This window comes from Pseudopodoces humilis, chromosome 16 (assembly GCF_049639895.1).
Source record: "Pseudopodoces humilis isolate 2021_Gansu_Grassland_sample_001 chromosome 16, ASM4963989v1, whole genome shotgun sequence".
In the NCBI taxonomy this organism is placed as follows: Eukaryota; Metazoa; Chordata; class Aves; order Passeriformes; family Paridae; genus Pseudopodoces; species Pseudopodoces humilis.
In genome coordinates this window covers 15,438,309-15,463,119 of record NC_142215.1, presented here as the reverse complement: position 1 = coordinate 15,463,119, position 24,811 = coordinate 15,438,309, and the positions used below count along the sequence as shown (strand labels likewise).

General features: G+C 38.9%; 1 protein-coding gene across 8 annotated transcripts; it reads left to right on the top strand.

The window, feature by feature from the left end:
• The first annotated feature begins 7,919 nt into the window (after positions 1–7,919).
• On the top strand, positions 7,920–22,962 carry BNIP2 (BCL2 interacting protein 2). Of its 8 annotated transcripts, none has more exons than XM_088063024.1 (13): positions 7,936–8,018; positions 9,580–9,649; positions 11,118–11,255; positions 11,678–11,808; positions 12,491–12,558; positions 13,291–13,458; positions 15,280–15,456; positions 16,111–16,213; positions 16,331–16,462; positions 17,088–17,174; positions 17,304–17,402; positions 18,797–18,832; positions 20,757–22,962. In XM_088063024.1, exons 4-13 carry the CDS (start codon positions 11,759–11,761, stop codon positions 20,803–20,805), a joined length of 969 nt encoding a protein of 322 aa, XP_087919150.1. In that variant the 5' UTR covers positions 7,936–8,018; positions 9,580–9,649; positions 11,118–11,255; positions 11,678–11,758; the 3' UTR covers positions 20,806–22,962. The 8 variants fall into 8 exon arrangements, with proteins under 8 accessions (XP_005521498.1, XP_087919150.1, XP_014106737.1 ...); XM_014251262.2 differs by having other exon boundaries at positions 13,285–13,458; XM_088063023.1 differs by having other exon boundaries at positions 7,976–8,018; positions 9,517–9,649; positions 13,285–13,458.
• The last annotated feature ends 1,849 nt before the right edge of the window (positions 22,963–24,811 follow it).

Below are 24,811 nucleotides of genomic sequence, written 5' to 3'. Positions count from 1 at the left end.
GATTTTCCACATCAGTCTTAATTTCAAAGGCATACAAAAGGTTTTGATTCATTATCCCCAATTCAGGAGTGGATATGAGGAGCCCTTGTTCTCTCACTGCTTCCATACTAGAACCAGCAAAGACAGCTTTGACTCATTAACCTAATAATGTAGCCATTTGATTTAAATTGCCACAACTTTGAGCTGGTTCTGCTAAGACAGGCTGTAAACTGTGGTAGAGGAGAAGCAGCCAACTTTCTGCTCTGCACCCTGTGTCATAGGAGGGCAACTTATGCCCGAAAGGTGTAGTTGAGCTGGGGCACTTCGATAGCCAGCGCTGCAACAGCCAAGGTACAGCACAAACTGGGGCCTTTATAGCTTTGGAAAGGTAAAATCTTGTTTGCTTGCTGAAGGTCTTACAACCCCCAGCATAAGTACGTCAGTTCTTTAATTTTACCCATGCATCTCTGGTATGTTTAGCCCTAGCACCTCAAAGCTTGGCCATTTTCTGTGATGTCAGTAAGTAATATTTGGGGTTTTGGGGGATGGACTGCTTTCTTGAGGTTTTATGTTTGTTTGGTTTTTGGTCACCAGCTCTACTAATGTTCTCTGAGAATCCTGTTACACTAGTAGGGTATAACTAAGTCCAAAGTATGTTTACAGAGTACACAAGGAATGTTCATCCAAAAGCAGTAAAAAAATATAATTAATTTTACCCCAGCAGAACTGCTTACTTGTCTTCTCAAGTTTAACAGATAATTCCTAAAAAATATTCATCCATTCCTCAATCTCAGCAATTCTAAACATGCTGCTACTTTAAACAAAACTACCACTGAATTCAGGGTGGCTAGATCAGGCACAAAAAGAAGTTTTGACTTGAACCAGTCATTTAAGTGATGCCAGAATGAATGATCCATTGCATCAATGTCCCTGCCTATTAAAAAAACCAAAAAAAATTGTCTTAGAAAATTAAAGTGTTTGAGGACCCTGAGCAGTCAGGAGTAAGCATTTAATCACTGGAGAAACTGAAGCTAAATTCAATCCCAGGACAGAGCAGAGGGGCTGCTCAGAATCAGGTACCTCAAATTACAACACTTTGGGCACAGATGTAACACTATGTCCCCTCTCCAGTGACCTTAATGTAAGTACAAGTGTATTTACTTTCTTTTCTTCTGGTCAGTCTAAATGACAAACTCCTAGGATTTTCAGGTACTTTGAGATCCAACTCTTGTTGATCTAGGAATTGATCCTAAAATGGCTGGTCTTGTTAATCCATTTCCAGCCTCCTTTTCTCCACTAGTTTGCCTACTGGAGATTACTTACTGGAGATGACCAGTTTCCACTGGTCAGATTAATCATCTGACTTTTTTTTCCCCTATCCCTATGAAATCAAGCTTGAGGGGAATTTTTGAGTGGGTTTTGTTTTGTTTTTTGTTTTTGTTGTATTTTGTGATAGACTTCCTATGTTACAATCCATGGAGCTTCACCAACCATCAGCTATCAAGTGCCAGAGATAAGGCCCGATTAAGCTAAAAATGATTTTTAATATAATCAGGGTTAACAGCACTCCCTCTTAGAACAGAGAAATAGAGTTATTCTCTGTGGCCAGCAGCCTGGGCATGAGGAAGGAAGTCATCAAGGCGAGCTTTCTTCACTTAAGGAGATATTATACAAAACATTAAACTCAATGAGGGTATCTGTCAAAATCTAAGAGACTTCATCTCTACTGTTATTTACCTTCCATTATGGATTAATTTGACACTAATTGCAAAAATGATTTAATTTAGCTAATCTTCAAAAAATACTGCTTGAAAATTAAAATTAACGGCCAGGATAAAATCCAAGTATTCTACCTGAATAAAAGCTTGGACACGAAGGGCCTGATGCAGAAAGCTTAGATAGAAATTACCTCAAAAAATTGCATTTAATACGTGAAGCAACAGAGAACTGAAAATGAATTTAAAGAAGAACATGACAGGTATCAGTGGAGGTAAAGTCAAAGTTTTGTACTAATGGAGAAGCATGGCAAAAAAACAAATTTGTAGCATTTTAGCTCTAAAAAGAACTTTGATATTGTATTTTTTTACATCTAAAAAAATCTCAAATATATTTTTAGTTACACACTTTCAGTTATCCAAAAAGCAGAACCTGGTAAATTAAGTACTTATCAACTGTGTACTGGACAAACCAGAGGACGTGATTTTTAGAAGCAGTTTTGTAGTTCAAAAGTCAAATTTGTACCAGCAAAATAATCACAGCTTTCTGATGTTCTTCTAAATTCCTGTTTCTGATAAAGGCATTGTGTAACATGACAGATTCTCGTCTGTACCAGATGGCACAAGTCCCTGAAGAATCGTGTGCCAGCTGTTCACAGGCAGAACACAACACACTCCAAGCACACTTGCTCTCTCCTCTCACTGTGTGCCCGGCCCAGCAAGGCTGTGCTGGCACTGGCACTGGTGAGCATTCAGAGCAGCAGAACCTGGGTGTCACAGGCTCTGTGTAGCACACGTGGGACAGCTCACAGCTCCATAACTTGTGCCTCTGCTACGAGTTTGTTCCCCTGCATTGCTTTCCCCTGCTAAGTTTGGCCAAGACAGTCTCCTGAGTCAGCTGGGCCTGCCTTGTCCATGAGGTCCAGCAAACAGTGTGATTTCCTTCCTCCCATTTGCATTAAACAAAAGGATGCCATTCCAACATCTTCCCCATGCCACCAGACTCGCTTTGCTCTACAGTACAGTGGGAAACCCAACTGCCCCAGACTGCTTCCCTTGTGCTCCTGTGTGCCTACTTAATGTAATTAGCAATGTGTACAGCTTGCAAGGGAGAATAAGGTTGATTCTAGCACATGGTTAATTAAGACATTACAGTTAGCTATTTGCTAGGCAGGCTCAGGGGAGTAGTAATATGATATGGAGTCTTTTACCTTAAGTTCAACTATTCTTACCCCCAAATTCCCAGGTAGTGATCAGTAATTTCTCATTAACCCTGACATAAGCTGAATCCAGCTCCACTCAAGCATGTGGATGAGTTCTGAGCACATGTCTGTCAACAAGAAGTGTCAGTATCTCTGATAATTAAATTTCAAAGTCAAGAACCCCACTGCTGTGAGTGAGCAGCAGAAGTTGATGTTTCCCTGCAGCATTGTTTTAACTCGTCTTTGTTGTTGTTGCCATCTCCAAACTCAACAACTATCATAAGCTGTCATAATATCAGCAGATACAGATTTGTTTTTGAAGGCTACAAATTTACTGTTGTTCTTAGGTTCCCTAGCGAGACAAACAATAAATAGTAATACCTCATAAAAGTTGGAAAAACATAGTTTAAAAAATACCTAATCCAACACCTAAATTATAATGAATCTCTAAGAGGCCCCTAATTTCATGATCCTACCTGCACTGCCAAGAATGTAAAGAATCATTGGCTCTTGACATCATCCTCTTGCCAAAGGGCAATTACCTATTCTGTATGCATTGCCTTAATCATGTCGTGTCCCATAAATTTGCATGTCTCCCAAGGAAGCACAGTGCATTGCCAGCAGCCTGATAGGACAGATCAAAACAATTTCCTGGTGTGTGTTTACATCAGCTTTTGGCTTCTGAGCTGCTTTAGCTGTAGTTGCTCTGCAAAACAGCACAAATTCTCTCTCTCTCTCTGAACTGAGCTGCATCAGGGATAGAGGGGGGAGTAAGCAGAATCTGGATGCATCATCCTTACCAGAACTGAGCAATGCTTTCTAGATTAATGAACTGCAAATCAGCTGCACAAATGAAACCACATGCTAGAGATAAACACAGTCCTCTGAGATGGGCTTGTTGTCACAGTCAGAGAAGGAGAGAGAGCACACACACACACACACACACACACACACACACACACGCACGCGTGTGACGAGGGACGTAATGAATGCCAGCTTCCCTCCCGCCTCTCTGGGATATGTGAGGATGACAAACTCTCTGAGGAACAATTCCTTTGACTGGTTCGTTGAGGAAAGGAAACTTGTCATGCTGCCAAGAATAAAACTGCTCCTGGGCTTAGTTTTGAATTTTATAAAGTGAATAAGTGAAAAATGTATACACATTCACTTCAGACCCAAGTCATGAATAATTGAAAGAATATATAATTGTACCCAGTTTTCCCCTCAAGCTCAGCCAGCAAAGATATCTTCTGTCCGTGTAACAGGGTACTTCATGTGTTTTGTGTTTTTTTCCAGGAGCTGTTGGAAGCAAGCTGAACTGAATGCATCTGGCATGCAGGTAGAAATAACAGCCTACCATTGGAGCACACAGAAACGCAAATGGAGAGCTCAACTCTTTCATATCAAGGAAGAGGCAGATTTTTTGATTATGCATAAATATATGCTTGGTAGGATTCATCCACAATTGATACTGGATTTAGACCACAATATGATAAAAATTATAATATTAACACAGCATTATTGTAGACATTAATAGTGAAAATGACAAAGATCAGACATTTTTTATTAGGCACAGGAAGGTGAAAAATACCTGTAAAAAATAAATATGCAGAAAATAACCTCAGAAAACAAAAGTTATCTATATCTAACTATTTCCCTTTTCTGAGACAGGCACACTTGCCAGTACAAATTTAGGAATGTTGAGTTAAAGGTATAACACATTCGTCTGCAATTCTACTGCTGTACTGGAATTATCTAGCGGTACATACCTGGAGGGAGATGCAAGAGATCTATTGCTTTTATTTTTTTGCATTATTCTCACAATTAATAGATCCCTCAGTTTTCAGCCAAAATGAAATTCAGGATTAATATTCACTTTTCTTGAGGACATAGAAGTTAGCAAATATGGTATGAATAGCCATGTATTTAGTACCTTTCATTTGCAATACAGCCATCTTATTTTAAGACTAATGAAAAACATTAACAAATTCTACAAAATAATCATTATACATCCCCTCCCTTCCAAACAGACAGGAAGTTCCTCATGGGTAGCAAGCTGGCTCTTGCTTCCTCTCATACCAGCATGGCTGTTTGTAGACAACACACTGTGATGCTCTCTGATAGAGAAAAAGATATAAAACCCCCTGAAAATCATACACAGAGAGGATCAATAGATTGTATGTAGGGAACAGCTATGTCCTTGAAACGGCAAATGTGTGGGATTTTGTTTGACTCTTAGAAGGTTGCACATTCTCTGTTTTGGTACCTCGGTAGCTGAATTCCAAACACAAGTTCTTCACGTAGACCTGACTTAGAACTTGGCTTCTTCTCAACAACCATGCATTTGTTCAGAGACAAATTGCCAAAAAAAGGCAAAACACCAGAGGGGTGTGTTAGGGGATGTGAAGTGAAAGTCTGCTTAAGAACTAATCCACTACAGCATCGTGAGCTGTATCTGAAGTAGCTCAGGAAGCTTGGGAGGAAAGAACACAGGGACACAGACTGCGTGAGGGTCACTTTTGGATCAATAATTTACTTCATGATATGCAAAGACTGTGGGACAACTGAGTGCAACACAATGGCTTTAAAGAGGAGATGATAGAAATATCAGAAGTGAAGCAGAATATTATACACTACCTACCTCTTATCCACGTATCTGAAAGCTGCTACTCTGTAACGTTGATCTTGTCATTTTATATCACTGTTGTCTAAGGCAGGAGCCAGATTATTTTCATGGACTACAAAAGCAAGGTAAACTACAACCCAAAAACCTTACCATCAAAAAAGGGCAAAATAAAGCTGCAAAGAAAGAAACCACACAAAAGTATCTGGATTCCCTGTATAGGGAAAATGGCAAGGAGGAATTCTGCACAAATGCAGTCTACACATCCACCCCCACTGAGACAGACTTTCAAATTAATGTTTTCAAGTTCCAGCATTTCCGAGCTGTTGCTTGAACCGCTTGAAAGGGAAGCACTTCCCGTCTAGTTGATGGGGTTCTTTTTAGATTACTAGAAAATACTTTTCTAATATGTAAAACGTGGAAGGACTATAAAAAAGGGGAATGTTTTGTATTCTGCTAATTTTGATGACAAATTTCTATTTAAAGATTAATTGTCAATTATGTCAGACCCTGAAACTGTGTAACAGTTGATTTTCCCCATGCACAGGACAAAACGCATACAACAGAGCATTATTCCTTCAAGCCTGTTCTCTTTGGTAATGCTTTCGTGTCAGAAACTGCTTATATCTGCAATTATCTGATGTTTAAAAATAGAATTATTCAACAATCCCTAGCAGTCGGCTCTGACCTCTTGTTTGCTTGTTTTCTTGGTTCAATTTGAACACTTGATGAATTTCCAGCTATCTTGTGCCACCTCGTGTAAGAGATGGGAAATTACACAACTTTCTGACCACTGAGACCAGAGTTTGGCATTGCAGATGGTATTTGTACATTTTGAATATGCTTTTCAGTTTATTAGCACCTGAAGTACATTTTAAAATGTATTAAAATCATTCAATATGACAATTAATTTTCTTAAAACGTTATTTCTTTATACTTAAGCTAGCTCTTCCTTTACACTTGTAACTTTTATATGACAATGTAATGTCATATACATATGGGTAATGTTTGCCCTCAGGCCATCTGCTGTGCATGATACTAGTTCTTTATGAATATATTTTCGATATTCTAATTATTATACCTTCATAATTGTGGGTTTTTTACCTGTTATTTATATTTTTTTTTCTTGGCTGATTGGTGGTGCTTGCTTTTTCTTTACTGGTATCTCTCTTTTTCATGTTTTCCTCCATGAATTTTTTGCACCCTTATATATACCCCGTTTTAATTCCTTACGCACCTCTGCATATTAGTCACATTCATTCGAAGTTCATTTAGTACCCTATAATGAAACAAACTTGGCTGCTATTGTTGTGTCTATCCAGCAATAGATCAGCTGTGATCAAGTCAGTAGCTGACTGTATATTATATTAGTGGCAAGTTCTGAACCTTAGCCAAAAATTTAATTCTAGTTCTAAAATAGGACCATTACCATTCAGCACATGAAAGAGATAAAAAAAAATTTAGATTTATGTACCTTCCCATGATTTTCCTGCGATGAAGGTCGGCCTTTTGGGTACTATATTTATACAGGTGAAGTTGTAGCTGCAAATGATGTGGCGATTCTGAGGTTTTCCTCGGTACCTGTGCTACCGCTGTGTTAATGCTGACATTTTCTGTGCTCATTTCCCTCACGCAGGAGGTTTCCCTCGTGCTTTTGACACTCATCTTACACCTTCTTGGGCTCCTGAAGCATCAGGCACGGCACTCCAGCCCCGCACACACAACTCAGCAAGTGGATTTGACATTTTCCGTCCCGCGGGGGCCGACCCAAGGCTCGACCTCTCGAGTCAGTCAAGGGCAGGAGCAGTGGGAGAGGGAGGTACCGAGGTCAGGGACAACACCTAATTAGCTAATTAGCGTGAATCACCTCCAGCCGAGGGCTGCCCGGTGCATGGCCCGTCACCGCCGCGCTCCCGGGCGGAGGCAGCGGCCCTCGGCCCGGCGCCGTCCCTCAGCCACAGCAGGGGCGGCCGAGAGCATTTGGCCGGTTCAGCCCGGAGGAGCCTGGCCGGGGAACTCGCTTGTGGGCTGCAGCTTGCTCCCAGGGGTAGCGCAGGGACAGGCACCGATCTCTGCTCTGCGGCCAGGGATAGGGCCCGAGGGAACAGCTGGAGCTGGGACTGGGGCAGGGCACAACTGGGTATGAGGAAAAGGCTTTTCACTGATGAGAGTGGTCGCGCATTGAACAGGCTCCCCAGGGCAGTGGTCGCAGCACCAACGCTGATACTTGCAGGACCGTTCGGGCACGCGGTGTGACTGTGACGGTGTCCGTGCGCAGCCAAGTGCCGCTCTCGTCGCCCTTCTGCCCCCGCCCTCACGGCGGCTGCTCCGCCCCGCCCCGCTCCCGCCCTCACGGCGGCTGTTCACGCATGCGCGCGAGTGGCCGGGGCCCGTGCGGCCAGGGCTGTCACGTGACGCGGGCGGCGGATGCGGTTCCGGGTGAGCGCGGGCGCGCAGCGCAGCGCAGCGCGGCCCCGAGCGCGGCCCCGCTCCCGCCAGGTACGGCCGCGGAGGGGCGGCAGCGCCGGGCCGGGAGCCACGAGCCGCGGCCGGGCCGCGCGGGGCGGGCGCGGAGGGAGGCGGCGTCGAGGCCCGGCCGCGGGTGCGCGCCGGACGGCGGATTCCGCGCTGTGGCCTGGCCGGGGCGGCGGTGGCGGCGAGCAGGGACCCCGCGGCCGGGCGGCTCCCCGGCCGCGCCCCCGGCTCCCCCGCACCGCTGCCGCCGCAGGGGGAAGAGCTCTGAACGCGTAAATCTCCGAGGGGAAAATGCCCTGCCCTGCCCTGCCCCGCGGGGTTTCGCAGGGAGCAGCTCCGCGCAGCAGCGAGCCGTGTCGCGGAAGTATCGCGAGTTGCCTTTTGTCTTAGGTCCTCCTGATTTCCTGCTACTAACTCAATACTCTAAATAGTAGTTGATTGGTTCTGCTTGATTTGTATGCATATTTAAGTATTACAAAGGAATATCTGGGCCGGATACAAATTCTTTGGGATTGTTTTGAGAAGTTAGTGTTTACCTTTAAACAAATTTTGAGTGGCGCAGAAATACAGACCTTTCTGTTGCGCTGGATGTGGAGTTTAAAGTAGTGTCCTCGGGAGGGAAGCAAGAGTTTTCAGAAGTTTTCTTTTTTAGCTGTCTGATTTCTCTGTGCTTTGATGCTGAGAGAAGGGAGTAAAAGGAGACAATTGATCTGCTATTAACTATAGTGCTTGCATAGTCTCATTTTGCAAACATGCAAATGGTAAAGTCTGGAGGTCCATCCTCAGGTTTGGGAAATTTGTCCTGGATTTATGGCTAATCTGGCCACGTTCTAAAAACCATTGGAATTATAGAAACATTTAGAAATTCCAGTGAGCTGCATCCTGTGGGTTTGTGTACCAGAAGATGTGTCTGTTCCTTGCTTTAGGGTTGCTATAAAATCAAATGTGAAAATTACTCTTAAAAACACCTCTTTAGTGCCTGGTAGCTGGAATTGACATTCAGTTAATGTTTCGTTTGACACAGGGAAGGTGAAATGGGGGGGGGGAAATGTAGGCTAACCTTGTTTTGAAGTTGATTTTGACTTTTTGAGATGCTAACAGCTTTCTGTTCTTTGCAAATCAAGTACATTGTTCAGTAAAAATGTTTGACATTGCAGTTGTCTTGCAAAGTTAAACTTGGTATTTATTCTATTTCAGATGAAGGGGTACTGGACAAGGACTGAAAATAAGTCTTTGTCTTGGATAGGCAGATACAACCATGGAAATGTCTGGCTTGTAATTATACGTGTGTTTGCCTGAGAACTCAGAGGTGAAAACCTAAATAGTAATTTTTGCAAGCAACCTTTAACTTAATGAATAAAATTATCTTATGCTTTCTGTTGTCCTTCTGTCCCACCCCTGCTGCCAACTCCTCTTTTTAGGCATATGGAACTGACCTGAGTCTCTGTTTAGCTGTATTGTAAATTTTTATAACTGGCAATTTTTAACAGGCTTCTTAACACTGTTGTACTTGATATTCCAGAACCTACCAGCTAAGGCAGCTTTGTATTAATGGGAGAACTCTGAAAATTATCTATTCTTCTAGGAAAAAAGGATGGAAATACTGATGTTTGACCTCTGGTGCAAGCAGTGATATTCTTCAGATGCAAACTTAAGTAGGTTTAACCTGCTGTTCTGAAATGGAAATTTGTTCATTAGCCATAGTGAAAGAACAGTGGATTTGAGTGATGTGTTCTCTTCTGTAATACCATATCTTGCCTGTTGAGATATTTAAAAATATAAAAGTAGTTGTAGAGTACTAAATTACTAATGCAAATTATTGCTTTCTTAGTGAGAAGGTGCTGAGAATTCTGCAAGTGGTGTGAGGAGTGTTCCATAAAAGCACCTTAAGCTTAGATAACAGCAGAGTTGTTTTTAAACTCTTGTCTAAGTACAGCAGGTTTATCCCAGTGTGATGAAGTAAGTGCAGGTGGAAATGCTTCTTCACTGAAAGGCTGTCCATTTGAAATGAATAGGTGTTACTTGGTGTTTGGTATTCTTCAAAAGTGTGGGAAGAAAACTGTTCAAGTCTTGGAGCAAACCCCTGCTCTAAACTGTCTGAGAACTGTATAGGGAATGCAGTGCAGGTGAGCTGAAGAGGAGCATCTTAAAGCCACAGCACAGTGACAGCTTTGGGGGGTGATATTTGGGTGTTTTGACTGCCAATTTTGTCCTTTAGAAGTGAAGTCATGAGTTAAGATTTTCCTCCGGGTTTATAGTCACCTGCATATTTGCATCAGTTTGTTCCATGCTGCTGGTAACCACTGCCTTCTCCTGACTGCTGAGGGCCCCTGGGGAAACTCCCTGGGCTTCATCTAAGTGTCCTGAAACAGATGCATATCGAGCTCTGCACACATTCACTGTTACCACTGATCCAAATGGGATCTGCCCTCCCAGCAAATATTTCAAACCCACTGTTTCAGCCAGTAGGCTGGTGCCCAGGAGTGTCCATACCTTGTATGCTGAGAGTATCATCAGCTTGGTGAGAGGCAGGACTTGTTTCCAAGCAGTGCTTTAGTCAGGACAAACAGGGAGAGCTGGGAGAGCACTTGCTGGGGCAACTTCTTCACACTGCTGAAGAGCAGCTGAGAGGTGCAGGTGCTGAATGCCTCAAACAAGGAGAGTCTGGGCCTTAAGAGGAACTAGGTTGCTACCTTCTAGAAATTTTATTTCCATTTTCTGGGTGAGGGAAGCAGGGAAATGTCAGTAAAATAGGCTTAAATTGAGATCATTAGTGTTTAATTTGTAGAACTGCAGTTTTACAAAAATATTACTTAATTTTGCTTTATTAATCAGCTTGCATAGCTTTAAGCATTGCAAGACATTTAGTTCAGAAGAAAAATTTGGATTTGTCATGAAAGGAAAGCTGATCCTACAGAACAGTAAGTGTAATTTGGGTTTCAGCCATGTAAAAGAAATTATATCTCTCAGTTAATAAGCAGAATTGGTTGCCTTCAAACTTTGTACTTACTGGTGTTCTGTGCTGATTTCTTCTTTGCAAAATACCATGGTTTCTTGCCTTGATGAATGTTGGTTTTCTTAACACCTTCACTGATAAGTTTACCTGTTTTTGCCAATCTTTAGAGCCAACACAGCCAAGAGCTTCAATTGGTTTGGACTTTTATGTCAACAGAATGGTTTACCATGTTCTGTTACTGAGGATTCCTTGTTGCTGGTGATGGGTGAGCCTGAAAAAATACAGCTTTACTTGCACATCATAGGGTGAGTTCTCCAAAAACACTGTCTTAAAAAGTTATCTTTTAAAGTGTTTGGGTTGTTTGGGTTTTTTTCTTTTTAAATAGCTTGTAGTTTAGATCTGAACATCTAGACTTTTTCTCAAAATACACACTTATTAATTACCACCTATAGAATCTAGAGACAGGTTTCTTACATTTTGAAGTGAACTGGTGTAACATAAATGATAGATTAGGTTGCTGAAGGAATTAATTTTAACTGAGGGGTTGATCCTTCTTGTCTGCATGAAATCCCTTCCAGCCTAAATTATTTTATGATAAACCATTCCACAAGCAGTCTTGTTTGGTTTTTATTCTGCATAATACCTCAATTTGATAAGTTAAAGGATGTGTTGCGAGTATGGGAATTACCAGAGTATTGAACTAACACCTTCTGTTATGTTCCTGCAGCTCCTTTTTAGCCCATTGTGCTGAAGACCAGAGGTTCTGCCTCATCAGGAGTCTCTGTTAGCAATTCAAGTTGGCTGGAGAATGGAAGGGGTTGAGTTTAAGGAAGAGTGGCAAGATGAAGATTTTCCAAGGTTTTGAATTCTTTTCTAAAGTAATTTGGATGAAACATATAACATCAGCAATAAGCTACCTCTTTGTCTTCCTGGTGAACTAATACTCAGTAATAATCCTGGAGTGATTTCCATTAATTTAGCAGTTTTGAAAAGGTTTTGTGGCAGATTTCTTCAGGATTGGCACTGTTGAAGTTTCCACTGTTTCTGAAATGAAGATTTGTAAGCTTGGCTTTGTTTATTTCCTTAGGTAATACTTTGCAACTAGATTGTTTGCATATTATTTCCAATGCCTCATGGCCCAAACAATTACTTAAGCAAAATTTTTGAGGAAAGTTTTTCAAAGTTAATGCTTCTACTGATGCTTGAGCCTACAAAAAAACTAAACCAGCTTTAGATGCATTTGTGATAACATGACTAAACTTCTGTAATTTATGTCAAGTCAAATTTTGTCATGCAAGAACATGACAAGCTTTGTTAAGGATGACACACTGGTAGTAGTCAGTGTTTTGGTATTTGTCACAGGAGGGATAGTCACTTGAATGCTGCAAAGAATTTTCTGCTGCCTTGGTTTCAAACTGAAAGTTTGAACTTAGGCTGTAATATATATGTAGGTTTTGTAGTAGGATATAAGTCTAAATATATGGTATTAAAAAAAAAGCGAAAGCAGGTTTGTAACAATAATTTCTGCTTTGTGTCCCAGGCCCCTGCCAGAGGATGATCCTGTTGAGTCTGATGCATTGGCTGCAGCTGGAACAGAAAGTGAAGCCGGTAAGAAAATTCCACTCCAGTCCAGCTGCTTCCTACTTAAATGGCTGCTTTAAAGCTCTGTGTTGTAGGGAGATTTTTTTTTTTGCTTGTTTTGGGTGGGGTTTTTTTTTGTTTTGTTTTGATAGTTGGGGTTTTGGAGGTTTTTACATTTAACATTTTTTTGGATTTTGTCTGTCTGCTTTACCTGGGGCATTTCCAGTGCTGGATTGGTAATCTGATTTTATTCATTGCTTTCAACTCCTGTCTAAATCACGCCAGAATTTGCCTTGTACCTCAAAGCATTTTGTGTATTCACAGAACAGATTGTTTAATTTTCCATCCTTGCTGTTGTCAGTAGTTTTTTTTTTTTTCAGCTTATATATTATTTTCTATTTTATCAAAGATGGTTATGATGTCACTGAAGCCTAACAATAGTAATTGCTAGGGACATGAATCTGTTGCATTATATACAAGGTTTATTCAATGTCCTGGGACACTTGGATGCTGCAAGCAGTATGGTTGGTGTCTGCACCCTGCTCAGATTGTGCATGTGCAAGTGGGTAACTTGAGAACTTTCACCTGCTGTTCTTTCCAGCCCCTGTTAAAGTCTTACTCCAAAGATACCTTCTTTAAATTATGGGCATTAATTTATAATGCATTATGAAAAAGGACTGTGCTCTTCTGTCTTGGTAATATGCTTATCTAAACTTGCTTTAGCTTTGAAAATAAATAATTTCCTTTCTTTAGATACAGAGGGTAATGGAACCAAATTGAGGAAGAAACTAATGGCTCAAGATATTAGCTTAACTTTGGATCCCAGTGGGGAATCTGTTTTTTCTGATGACTTGGATGAGAGTGGAGAGATTGATTTGGATGATTTAGATACTCCTTCAGAAAACAGCAATGAATTTGAATGGGAAGGTGAGTAATTTGGTCCTTTTGTCTGATGCTCTAAAATATTTTTTTATGTGCAGGTTGACTGTTTCTCTCATAAGAAATAGCTATGACTCAATAGTACAGGAGGAGAAATACAAAGGGAGTGATTGGATGAGGAATTAGAAATAGGTGAAGTGACTTTTTAAAGAGCAAATCAGACCTCATCTGATTAGTATATAGGCAAACAATTAATAGCTGTAGTTGCAGATAAACTTAGGGGAAGATCATCTACATATACATCTGTAAGATTTGAAGCTGTGGAAAATCCTCTATTGCAGTAAGTTTTCAAGAACCGCCCAACAGAAAGAAGTAGCCAAGGTGTTTTACATGTGTGTTAGAAAAGAGTTTTAAATAGAGAGAGCCAAACAAAGGGATTTAGATTAGCTACTCAGAAATTGATAAATTGTAATTTAAGGAGGACTGAATAGTGTTTTTAAAAATACTGAGTAACACCTGGTCTCAAATCTTCCTGTGGTGAGAATGGCAAAAGCTCAGTAGCCTTAGAGTATGCATATTTCCAGATTGACTAGAGGCAGCAGAAGAGCCTCTATTTTATGTCAAGGAATTCTGAAATGACTTCATAGGAAGTTAAAGTAATGCATTAGCCACACTAGTAATGATCTCTGTTTTAAGACATTAATAAGTGTTATATCTTACAGGCAAAACCTGGAGATTCTGACAGATCTTATTTGAGATAAACATTTTGTGTAGGACTTAAAGCACAAATTTTAGACTTGGAGTTTAATCATGTCTTAAGGCCCTCTTATGGAAGCAAGAACAGTTGTGCTGGGTAAATTGTTGGGGTCTTTAACATCTGTGAACTTGATGGTTTAGGAATGTCTCTAATAAGTAAACATGTAAAGTCAATTACTGTTTTCTCATCCTGAAAATAAAATAATTTTAATTCCAGAATAAACAGGAAGTTCTCTTTTCACTGTTATGTTTGAAATGCTGTGGAGAAGGAAACACCCTATAGAATAAGGGGGTTTTGGTTTTTAAATAGCTAAAAGCATATTGCAGCGGATATTTTCTTAACAGAGACTACATGTTTAACTTTGTAAAAGGATTTTCATTGTTTTAACGAAGAAAAACTGGTATTTAGGGTTAGTTTTGCAGTGATGCGAAGGAAATGTTCCAGATGTTTGTGTCTTGTTTTTAAAAGTGGCTGAAAAGGGTTTCTGTCTTTTCTTCCTTTAATGCTGCTGCCTTCACTTTCCTGGAAGGATAGTTTCAATTAACAGCTTTGTCTTGGGAACAGACAACTAACTTGCAGTAGGTTTTTCTCGCTTTGGGTAAGGTCCATGCAACAAAGTCAAGAATCATTATTTATTGGAGAAAATTGTCTTACAGATTGCTGTCAGCACAAATTTCATACATTGTGATTGCACACGTGAATTACATTTAATTTTCAGTAGATTTGCCTGCATGTCTGCTTGCAAGGTACCTCAATGTTTTGAATCATGCTTCATGTAAATCTGTGATTAATCTCTTTAATTCTCATTAGAGTTAACCACTTTGTCTATTTTGGTGAAATTCACTGAGGTCTGTGTTCTGAAAGCCTACAATTAATTAGGCTTCCTCCATGAACGGAGATTTTTCACATATTTGTAATAGAGAAAATGACAGTCAACAGATAACTGTCAACATGAATATGTTAAGAAAATATCTATGACATCAGCCTTTGTGTTTGACTGGCTGAAGATTACCAAAATAGATTAGATAGCAAAGTGGTTAACTTGTATTGTAGCTGACTGTCACTATTCATGGTATTCATAATGGGTCTTCAACATGTTCTCATTTTCACAGATGATCTTCCAAAACCAAAAACTACTGATGTCATTAGGAAAGGATCACTGGCTGAGTATGCTGTGGCAGAGGAGAAGGATGATGGTCGGCGCTGGAGAATGTTTAGGATTGGGGAACAGGACCACAGGGTGGACATGAAGGCAATTGAACCATACAAAAAAGTTATCAGTCATGGTGGTAAGGATTGGTGATGTGCTCAGGGGAACTGCTGAGCAACTACTTCTTTAAGCTGAGTTGGGGAGGCAGAGGAAGAGCTTTGGGCATAAAGACTTGCGGTAATTAATTTGTTGCAGTGTTAAGACATGGATGATATAATATTTTTTTTCTCTATTAAACTAAAGTTCCAAAATGTACACATGGTCACATGTACTAAAATGCATCTATGGAATAAGATATATTTACTTCATCCTACAGTGTCACTGCTACCTAGTTTTTTGGCTTCTAGACTATTGAAAACATTAACTGTGGATCTACCAAGGCAGAAATCAATTCATGACTCTATCCAACAGTCTGTGAAGTTTAGGTTGGAAGAAAAGTTGACTAAACTTCAATAACATAAGATATTCTTAAATATACTGAGGTTCTACACTGAAACATTGGTTATAGATGCAATGTTTGATTGACATCAGCTTCAGCTGTTGCTTTAAAAGTAGACAATCTTGAAAAAGAAACCTTGATGTTTTCTGTAACTGTATGAATGCGTCCATATGGATCTTCGTACATCTTTAAGGTAAATAATGAAAAAGCTTACTGAATGTGTTTGACTTGGTGTAAACATAATCAGTGTATTGTCACCTTTGTCACTACCACCACTTATTTCTTTGTTTTTAGGTTATTATGGTGATGGGTTAAATGCCATTGTTGTGTTTGCTGTTTGCTTCATGCCTGAGAGCAGCCAGCCTAACTATAGATACCTAATGGACAATCTATTTAAGTAAGTCATTATCTGCCTTTATGGGTTTCTGTTATTTTTAATATATTTGAGCACTACTAGGAATTACTTTCAGATTAAGGTTGTGGATATTAAAGTTTTCTTTTTTTGTCTCTCCAGGTATGTAATTGGCACTTTAGAGCTGTTAGTAGCAGAGAACTATATGATAGTTTACTTGAATGGTGCAACAACACGGAGAAAAATGCCAAGTTTAGGATGGCTTAGGAAATGTTACCAGCAAATTGACAGAAGGTGAGAAGCACTGCAATATTTTCTTAAAATATTCACATGCTCAGACATAGACATATTTAGGAAAAACTGCTGTTTAATGTGGTGTCTGCTCCCTTCTGGTTAAGATTTGATGAAGGAAATTGGTGCATTGAAAACCTCTTCCTATGCTAGACAATGTGCTACAAACATGCCTAGGTAGTGTTGTGTGGTGAATTTTTTTGGTTGGTTGGGGGTTTTGTGTACACTTTTGTTGTTGTTCTCAGGGTGTTTTTTTTAGTGAAAATAGTACTCTTAGAATACTGAGTATTGTTATAGAATTGTTACTGTTGTAGTATATCCTTAACACTTAATGTATTAACATAAGGCAATAAGGGGAGCCCTTTGTGAACCACTTCATCATTAGTTATGTAAAAAGATTCAAAGAAGCTTCTCCTTGGAATGTTATTTCCTTGTCAAATTGATACTGAATCTTTAGTTTTTGTTTTACAGTTGTGTAGTATTTTTTCTTCTGATGGAGGTCTAATAATGGGATGTCAGAACACTGTGTTTATATGACAGCTGTGCTTCTAAAAGCACAACTTATATATTCCAAAACCCCTGGTCATGCTTTTTGTTCTAGTAATTATTCATTGTTTAAATCCTTCAGATTAAAGAAAAATCTGAAATCGTTGATCATAGTTCATCCTTCCTGGTTCATCAGAACACTCCTGGCCATCACAAAACCTTTTATCAGGTAATACTCTGGAAGCTTTTTCATAAATAATTCTGATAACTGTTTAATCTAAACTTAAAAGACTGTTTTAATATTAACCTAGTGAAAAACATTTGGAGTTGTAACTACCCTGCATTTGTTCTTCCACAGCTCAAAATTCAGCCAAAAAATTAGGTATGTCTTCACCCTGGCAGAACTAGCTGAACTGATCCCCATGGAATACGTTGGCATCCCAGAATGCATAAAACAGTACGTTTTATTATTCCAACATCTTCTGCATTGATCATGGTTTAGGACTGGGAGATGTCGTAATCAGTGTTTGGTTTGAATGTAACACTTAGCACATAATGACTTCACTGAGATCACTGCTGTCTCTGGGAGGAGTGTCCATGTTTGACCTCATTTCTAAAGGCAGATTTGTATGGAGTAGCAAGGATAGCCAGAATGTTAATGTATAGTCATTTCCACGGAGCTTTGTGCAATTGCTTAGTTACGGTGTGTGAATTAAGCCTTCTAGAGAAGGTCTCATTCCAGTTCTTCTGCACCTTAGTGTGTATATGAAACTGGCTTGTGAGTGAGAAATTGTGGGCATGTTGACACTGAAGTTATTTATAATGTCTTCTAAAGCATTTTAATTAAAATGTGGAACAATTTAAGTGCTGAAATATCACTTGGATTGGTTTTCATTTAAAGAAAAGCAGCGATGGGAAAATGCTGAATCCTTACCCCCTGCCCTTCTAAACTACTTTGGTAAAGAAATAACACAGCATCAATGTAATTTTTTTCCCTTCCCATCCAGATACAAATACCCATTTTAACATCAGCACAGATCTGCTCACAAATAAGATGATGATCATTTTGTCAAAAGCATTTGTGAATGCAGTAATAGAGTAGAAACCATAAACTTGGGTCTTAAGAAAACCAGATGACAACAGTAACAATCCTGATGACAGCCTTTTAGAGGTGTAACACACAAACCCTGTGTTGTCTGCATTGTAACAGGTGAGCAGAAACAGGGGGAAGGTGGCCCAGTGTCACTGAGCACACACAGGAGCACATCCATGCTGGACAAAGCCTTGTGCCCCCTGCAGATAGCTGGTTATTTTAACAGACATGCAGCTGTTGTTTTCATGGCATGGGAGAGAAACACATCACAAAGCTGAGGCAGCCTTGTGCTGTCTTAAATTTTTTTTAACTGGGTTTTTATGGGTGTGTTATGAATATTCAGACTGTCATTTTGAGTTTTAACAGACTCATCTATGTCTTGATGAACTTTTAACTGTTCTGCAAAGTCTGGACTTGGTTTACTTAAAATACTTAATTCTCAGATTTCTGTGGAGGATTATATCTGGTTTCAAACTGTTATGGATACAGACTTTAAATTTTAGTGATGAATGCTAACACTGTACAGGAGCTGTGCAGTGTATTGAATTCATTTGTTATGTCATAGTAACTAAATCTTAATGGTTTTTCTTTAATGCAAATAAATGTTGGAGGTACAGTGTATTTTTTTCTTAATTATATCAGTTTCAAAATGTGGTAAGTTTTTGCAAATTCTATTGACACTAATACTGGTGTGCAGCTTCTGTTGATTTTGGCCTTCATATGTTATATTTACTGAAATAAAACTTTTCCTCACCAAGGTATGAAGAAGAAAAGTTTAGAAAGAAACAGAAAAGGTATATCCATATTTTGATTAGGGTTGCATCTAGATAAGATAATTTGCATTGCAACTAACTCCCAGCTGATGGGCTTGCATAAAGGAATAAGCATTTGTAAATATAAACACGCACTAGTGCCCAGGTTTTCACTCATGACTATACTGTACTTGCAGGCAGTATGGAATCTCTAAGAACTCACCCTGGGTGTTCAGGCAGCTATTTGTGAATAGTTTCTATTACACTTTTATGTGAGATGCTCACTTTTAAGGGGGTACATGGGTTCTCAACTTGAAGTCTTTAAGAGGCAAAAGTAGTGCTTCTGTATGAACCCATTAAATCAAATGTCATTGTTTCTAACAGGAATTATGTCTGGAGATGATCTATTTAGGTGCTAAGCTGTAGCTATGCATTAGCAGAGATGCAACTCTGTAAGGAGTTCTAATATTAAATCTTGTGGTTTTGGTATTCACTACCTTTTTAGTTATTAACTTACATAGATGCAATCTAAATTAGTATTTTAGTGCTGTTTGTATTTGCAGTGCCTACGTTCCTTCCTAATAAATACTGGATTTTCACTTCGTTAATTTCCAGTCTCCTGCTAACTATTCAAGCTATTCCACAGCTGATGATTTTTTTTCAATGGATATGTTATTTTTTCACTCACTAACAAATATACTGAAAGACTTTGCTACTAACTGTTGTTTTTTTAAAATTACTTTTCCTTTGTGTGCCTAACTATTATGGAAGACATTGTCTAAATTGGGTAGAGGAACACTGAGATGGAAATAAAAGGAATTTAAATTATTTCTGGAAGCTCAGATGTAAACCTAGTGATGTGTTGAACATTCTTTAGGAAATTACTTAGGAATTACTCCAATTAAGTGATAATTTAAAAAATCTCCAGTAGCACAGTTTTTAGTGCCCCTGTTGATAACATCACCTATACTACCATCACTTCTATAAAAGTAGTATGTTCTTCAGTGAAAATTAGATACAGAGATCACAGGCAGAATTGGATACTAAGCCTTTAATCAGGTAGAAAGCAGCTCCTTTTTATGGGTTCATGGCTCAAAGCAGCTGTCACTGTTTCCATCATTTTGAAAACCTGGCTAGTTATAGTTTGAGAGACAGGACAGGTATGTTAGACTGTTAGAGGACAAACTTGGTCTTAGTCTCTCACTTTAGAACTGCTGTTGGTTTTAAACTTAATTTGCCTCCATGCACAACTTATTTGCCAGAAGATGTTATCAAGATTGTAGCTTGTTCTTACTATAAAGACGAGAAGTACATTTTGTGCAGGGCTTTGAATCATCCCCTGGTTTCTGCAAAGCAGTATTTTGTTTGCTGGTTCCAAGGCAGATATTAAAAAATAAGGTACAAAATCAAACCCACTTCTATCAGCATGATGGTGAATTTTTCCAGGGTAATTGCAAGAGTCTTAGAACATAATAGAAAAAGTATTGCAGTTAAAGAGCCTCTTCACTTTTGTTGATTCAACTAGTACTGTTACCCTCTTGGCTTAATTACTGTAACATTAAAGGTAATTCAGTCATCAGGGTGGTAGTGCTTGCCAGTATTGTCACATTACCTGTATTGTATTTCTGCTTGCATTTGTTGCTATGAGCACAGGCCATGTTTTCTTCTTCGGTGGTCAGACTTCATTTGCACTTCTAAATGCTTCCTCTCAAGTGCTCTAGTTACTTAAATGGTTTCCTAACAATTTAAATTAATTTTTAGGGGGTGGTAGTAAAATAGGTATTGAAAAGAACCCAAACATCATGACTACATTAAATAAAAACCTTAATTTAATATTTATTTACTAAAACCTTTTCCATGTAAAAGCTTCGTGTTTTTCTGTTAAGGTTAATAGTTTTTTCTTAATAATATCAGCTATCAAACTATGTTAACATAGTTTAATTTCACTGCTTTCTTTGCTAAGCAGAGTTGACCAAGAGCTGAATGGAAAGCAAGAGCAGAAAAGTGAACAGTAAGTTTGGAGTCCAAACAAGACTGAAGAATACGCAGATGGAACAAAGCCATTTGTGCTCCATTACAGTGCATTCTCTGTGTCTATGTATTGTATAATCTGTTGCAAAAGGTGCTTTGGACTAGCACCCAATGAACTGCTTACTGCTGTATTGGTTTGTCTTGACTTTAGTTGCTGTTTATGTAATCGTTTTATACTGCTAAATGGCAAAGAACCCTATGTTTTCAGAGGATGTTCTTGCAACTGTTTATCTAAATGATGCATGTTCTTCAGTAAAATATTTATATACCTAAATGTTAAAGGAAAGAGATAATATATATATTTTTATGACTGAGCAATATATTGTGTGTACCTGCTGAAGGAATTCATTTGCAGGTAGACAAGGCTATAAATTACTTGTTATTGTATAAATCTGTTTTGCTGTAAATGGTCAAGTGCATTTCTTTGTTATCATGAAAACTTGTTTGGATGTTAACAATCACATAACTTGGCTTTCACAAATACAGAGATCCTTATTTTTGTTCACTTAACCTTATAGAAGCTCACTCCTTTACCTCACTAGAGTGAGCTTCAACTTTGGTGTCTTTCAGTCCATCATTCAGGATGCAGAACTGCAGCTCTGTGGGTGGCAGTTGGCCATGAGGTTTAAGCCTAAGCCACAAAAGCTGAACTGACTGGTAAGATACCAGACCTTCTACAGTTGAAGTTGTGAATTTAGATTCTGCTTCAGTATGTCAAGACTGTCTCAGCTAGCAGTAGGAAATTAGCTCATTGCAGTTCTTCATGGATGAATCTTGATTGTTACTGATAGGAACTCTGTCATGCTCTCTGGTTCATGGTAGTACTTAGGAGCTACACAGGTATTCTAGCCACAATACCATTTTTTGGGGCAGAAATATGAGAAGTCTTACGCTACCTGCGTCATTCTTGTAGATGAAACATCCATTTCTAAAGCTGTTAGGCACATGATACCAGCACTAATTGAACTTTTAAGATGTGTTTTAAAGGTTGGGGTGTTTTCATTCCCCGCAATGGTGGTAAATCCGTGTCTGTAAAAGGTTTTCTTGGACACACAACTAGCGTGTTTAGGTTTACTGGGATAACAGTAATGCACTGGTTGATACCTTGTAAAAGTTTGTAACATCTTTTGATAAACATTGCATTTTTCATGTAAGGGCAGGTGTATGCAAATAAATTCATTCAGGAGTTGAGCAATATAATGTTGTAGCAAGTATATTAAATCTTTGCTTTTGGTGTTTATTGTGCTCACAATTTTGTTCCAATGCCAAAAAAGTAACACTTTTTAACTATATTTAATGTTACTCAGTTACCTTATCAGAAAAAAAAAGAAAGTTATGTTCAACCAGATTTCTACCTGAAACTGATAAACAGCAGTTGTGAGATATTCCATGGTCAAGACTTACCAAGTAACAATTAATCCACTGTCTCCAGTGATACCTGTATAGACTGAGAGTATGTGGATGTCAGGTGAGGGAAATCCGCTCATGTCTCTGGAAGTTTATTTAAATCTGCAGTTCAGATACTTTCATCTCAAGCTCTTAAGTCCTTTTGTTGCAGTAGTTTCTGTATCAAAGTTTCAAGGAGATTGACAGGCAGGGTGTGTTCACACAACAATACCAATGCCAGGTTACCTTGCATCCATTCCATCAGGTTTGAAACTTGCTCTGAAAGCAGAAGACAAATGCACTTTCTTTGGGGCTGTCTTATGTCTTGCTTCAATTTTGATGTTGACTCAAATTAATGTAAAGTTCAAGTCAGTACATGGAGCACTTGCAGCCTGTTTACTTCCGATACTTTCACAGTGTGGTCTGTACAACCAAGAAATCTGATTTTTACTGGGTTTGCATGTGTCCTAAGCTAAACAGGAAGCATTCTGATTATCTCATTTCCATTTTCTCCTAATTGATAAAAAGATTAGTCTCGATAAAATTATATTCTTAGTGGAGGGACTGTAATTCTCTATGTCCTGTGCCTTCCTGTGTGTATAGTGCAGCACAGAGTTCCTCTGTATATGCCACATTTACCAAATGATGGGATTGTTACTGTGTTTCCTGGTCACCAAGGATTCTGCAGTTTCCTGCTGCAGTAATATGATTTCTTTTGGAAATGTGTATGTGCTTATAAATGGTTTATTTCTCTAGTAGAAGTTGTTGTGAATGAGTATACAGCACAACAGTTGTTCTGTCTCTAAAGATTCGTAGCTTGAGAAAGAAGTGTACTAAAGAATTACTCCCCTCTGACTTCCTGCAGCTCATCATTTAGTGGTGAGGTGGGTGTTTACAAAAAGCAAAGTGGTCCCAAAGCTATGGATAATGTTTTGTCAAACTTAACTTTTTTGAAATCTATAATATAATGTAATATATTTTCATATTTAAAAACCTGAAAAGTTGGAATGTCATACTTTAATAAAAACTATTTCAAAACTTGAATCACTTTGTGATAAGATACAGTATTGTAGGGAATTCACCTTTCAATGGCACTTCCTTCTAAAACTAAGAGTAATTTTGCTAAAATTTGGTGAGCCCTGACAAGAAAAAATTTCATGAGCCACTGATTTACCTCTGATTTGGAGGTCTCATTAATTTATATATATTTATACATGTAGTTAATAAGTCATTACCTATCTCATTATTGCTGTGCACAACTGAAATAGAGACATTTGGGCCAGTGGCCTCTCGATGTGACATTTCCTAATGATTTCTGCAGGGTAAATCCAGAAGTGGCAAAGAGATTCTGGAGAAAATGTCATTAAAAACTGGTGTGAGCAGACTCTGGATTTGCTTGAATGTTCTTGATCTGTGTAATATGGCAGAGCCATGTTCTGTTGGAGGGTAGTGGGAAGGGATGTATAATGATTTAGTGCTGAAGCAGATTGAAGTCATTGAGGTTCTGGGATGTTGAAATGAAGAACTTTTATTCCAAAAAGCATCAAACTAGTTAGAATAACTAGTAACCTTGTTCATAACAACATAGTTTGGTGTATTTTTTTCCTTTAGTAAGCCAGTGAAAAACAGTCCCAGCTGCTGTGAGGAACATTGCACCTGTATCTGTTCCAGCAACTTTGTTGCATCATACCCTAAATTCTCTAATGACAGTTTAAAACTCTCAGCAGTTAATTGTGTCATACTTCAAGGTTAGATCACATGTGGTAGCAATGAAATCTTTTATGAAATGGCTTCAAAATGTGTCATGGGGAGGAGAAAAGGTGTCCTTGGTGCCTGGTCACATCAGCTTCACTGATGCTGTCTGCTGAAAAATCTGTAGTCGACTGAAAAATATTGAACTACATTGTGAGCAGGCACTTTATTAACTAAATCTGTCACAAGGTATAAAGTTTCTTGGTTAAAAACGTCTTTCAGTGTCAAATTTTTGTCAGTGTATCCTACAGATTTATACAGTATTTAGTATCTAGAAAGATGGTTTAAATGCATGTCTTCTCAAAAGCTGTTGTCTTTGGAAATTATTTGAATTCTCAGGTCATTCCAGTCTCCCTCAAAAGCCTCATATGAGGAATGGAGAGGATAGAAATAACAGTTTGCATGTTTTTTGTAACCACAGAAGCCTTACAAATCTTGCAGTCAAAGTTATTACTCAGTCCTTGTGGATGGAGGTCATTCCCTAGAGGATTTGTTCCACTGACTGCTTGTCAGAGACACTTGAAACAAGTGCTTTAATTATACTTTTTAAGGACACCTGGATTGAGAGTAATACTCTGAAATGTAAGGAATATTTAAATATTCATATTCTGAAAGACATATCTTGCAGCTTTCCTAGCTTCAAAATTCTAAGTTGAACTACACTGTTTCTTTTATCACATCTAATTACCCATATTAAACTAACATGAAAAAAGGGCATTTGTGAAGAGGGTGCAGTCGTGTTAGTTTTTCATCATTCCCTTCGAGCATGAATGGGATCAGTGAAATTAAATCTATCCTTTGCTGAACAAGATTTTTTTTTTTCAGTTTTGCAGCTTGAACTGCCCAGATTAC

What these genes read in the sequence shown, in the direction of transcription:
- BNIP2 (XM_005521441.3), top strand. Translation starts at nt 11,759, where the DNA reads ATGGAAGGGGTTGAGTTTAAGGAAGAGTGGCAAGATGAAGATTTTCCA. An exon ending in CTAATGGACAATCTATTTAA is followed by an intron (nt 16,214 to 16,330) that starts GTAAGTCATTAT and finishes TTGTCTCTCCAG; the next exon opens with GTATGTAATTGGCACTTTAG. An exon ending in ATCCCAGAATGCATAAAACA is followed by an intron (nt 17,403 to 18,796) that starts GTACGTTTTATT and finishes TTCCTCACCAAG; the next exon opens with GTATGAAGAAGAAAAGTTTA.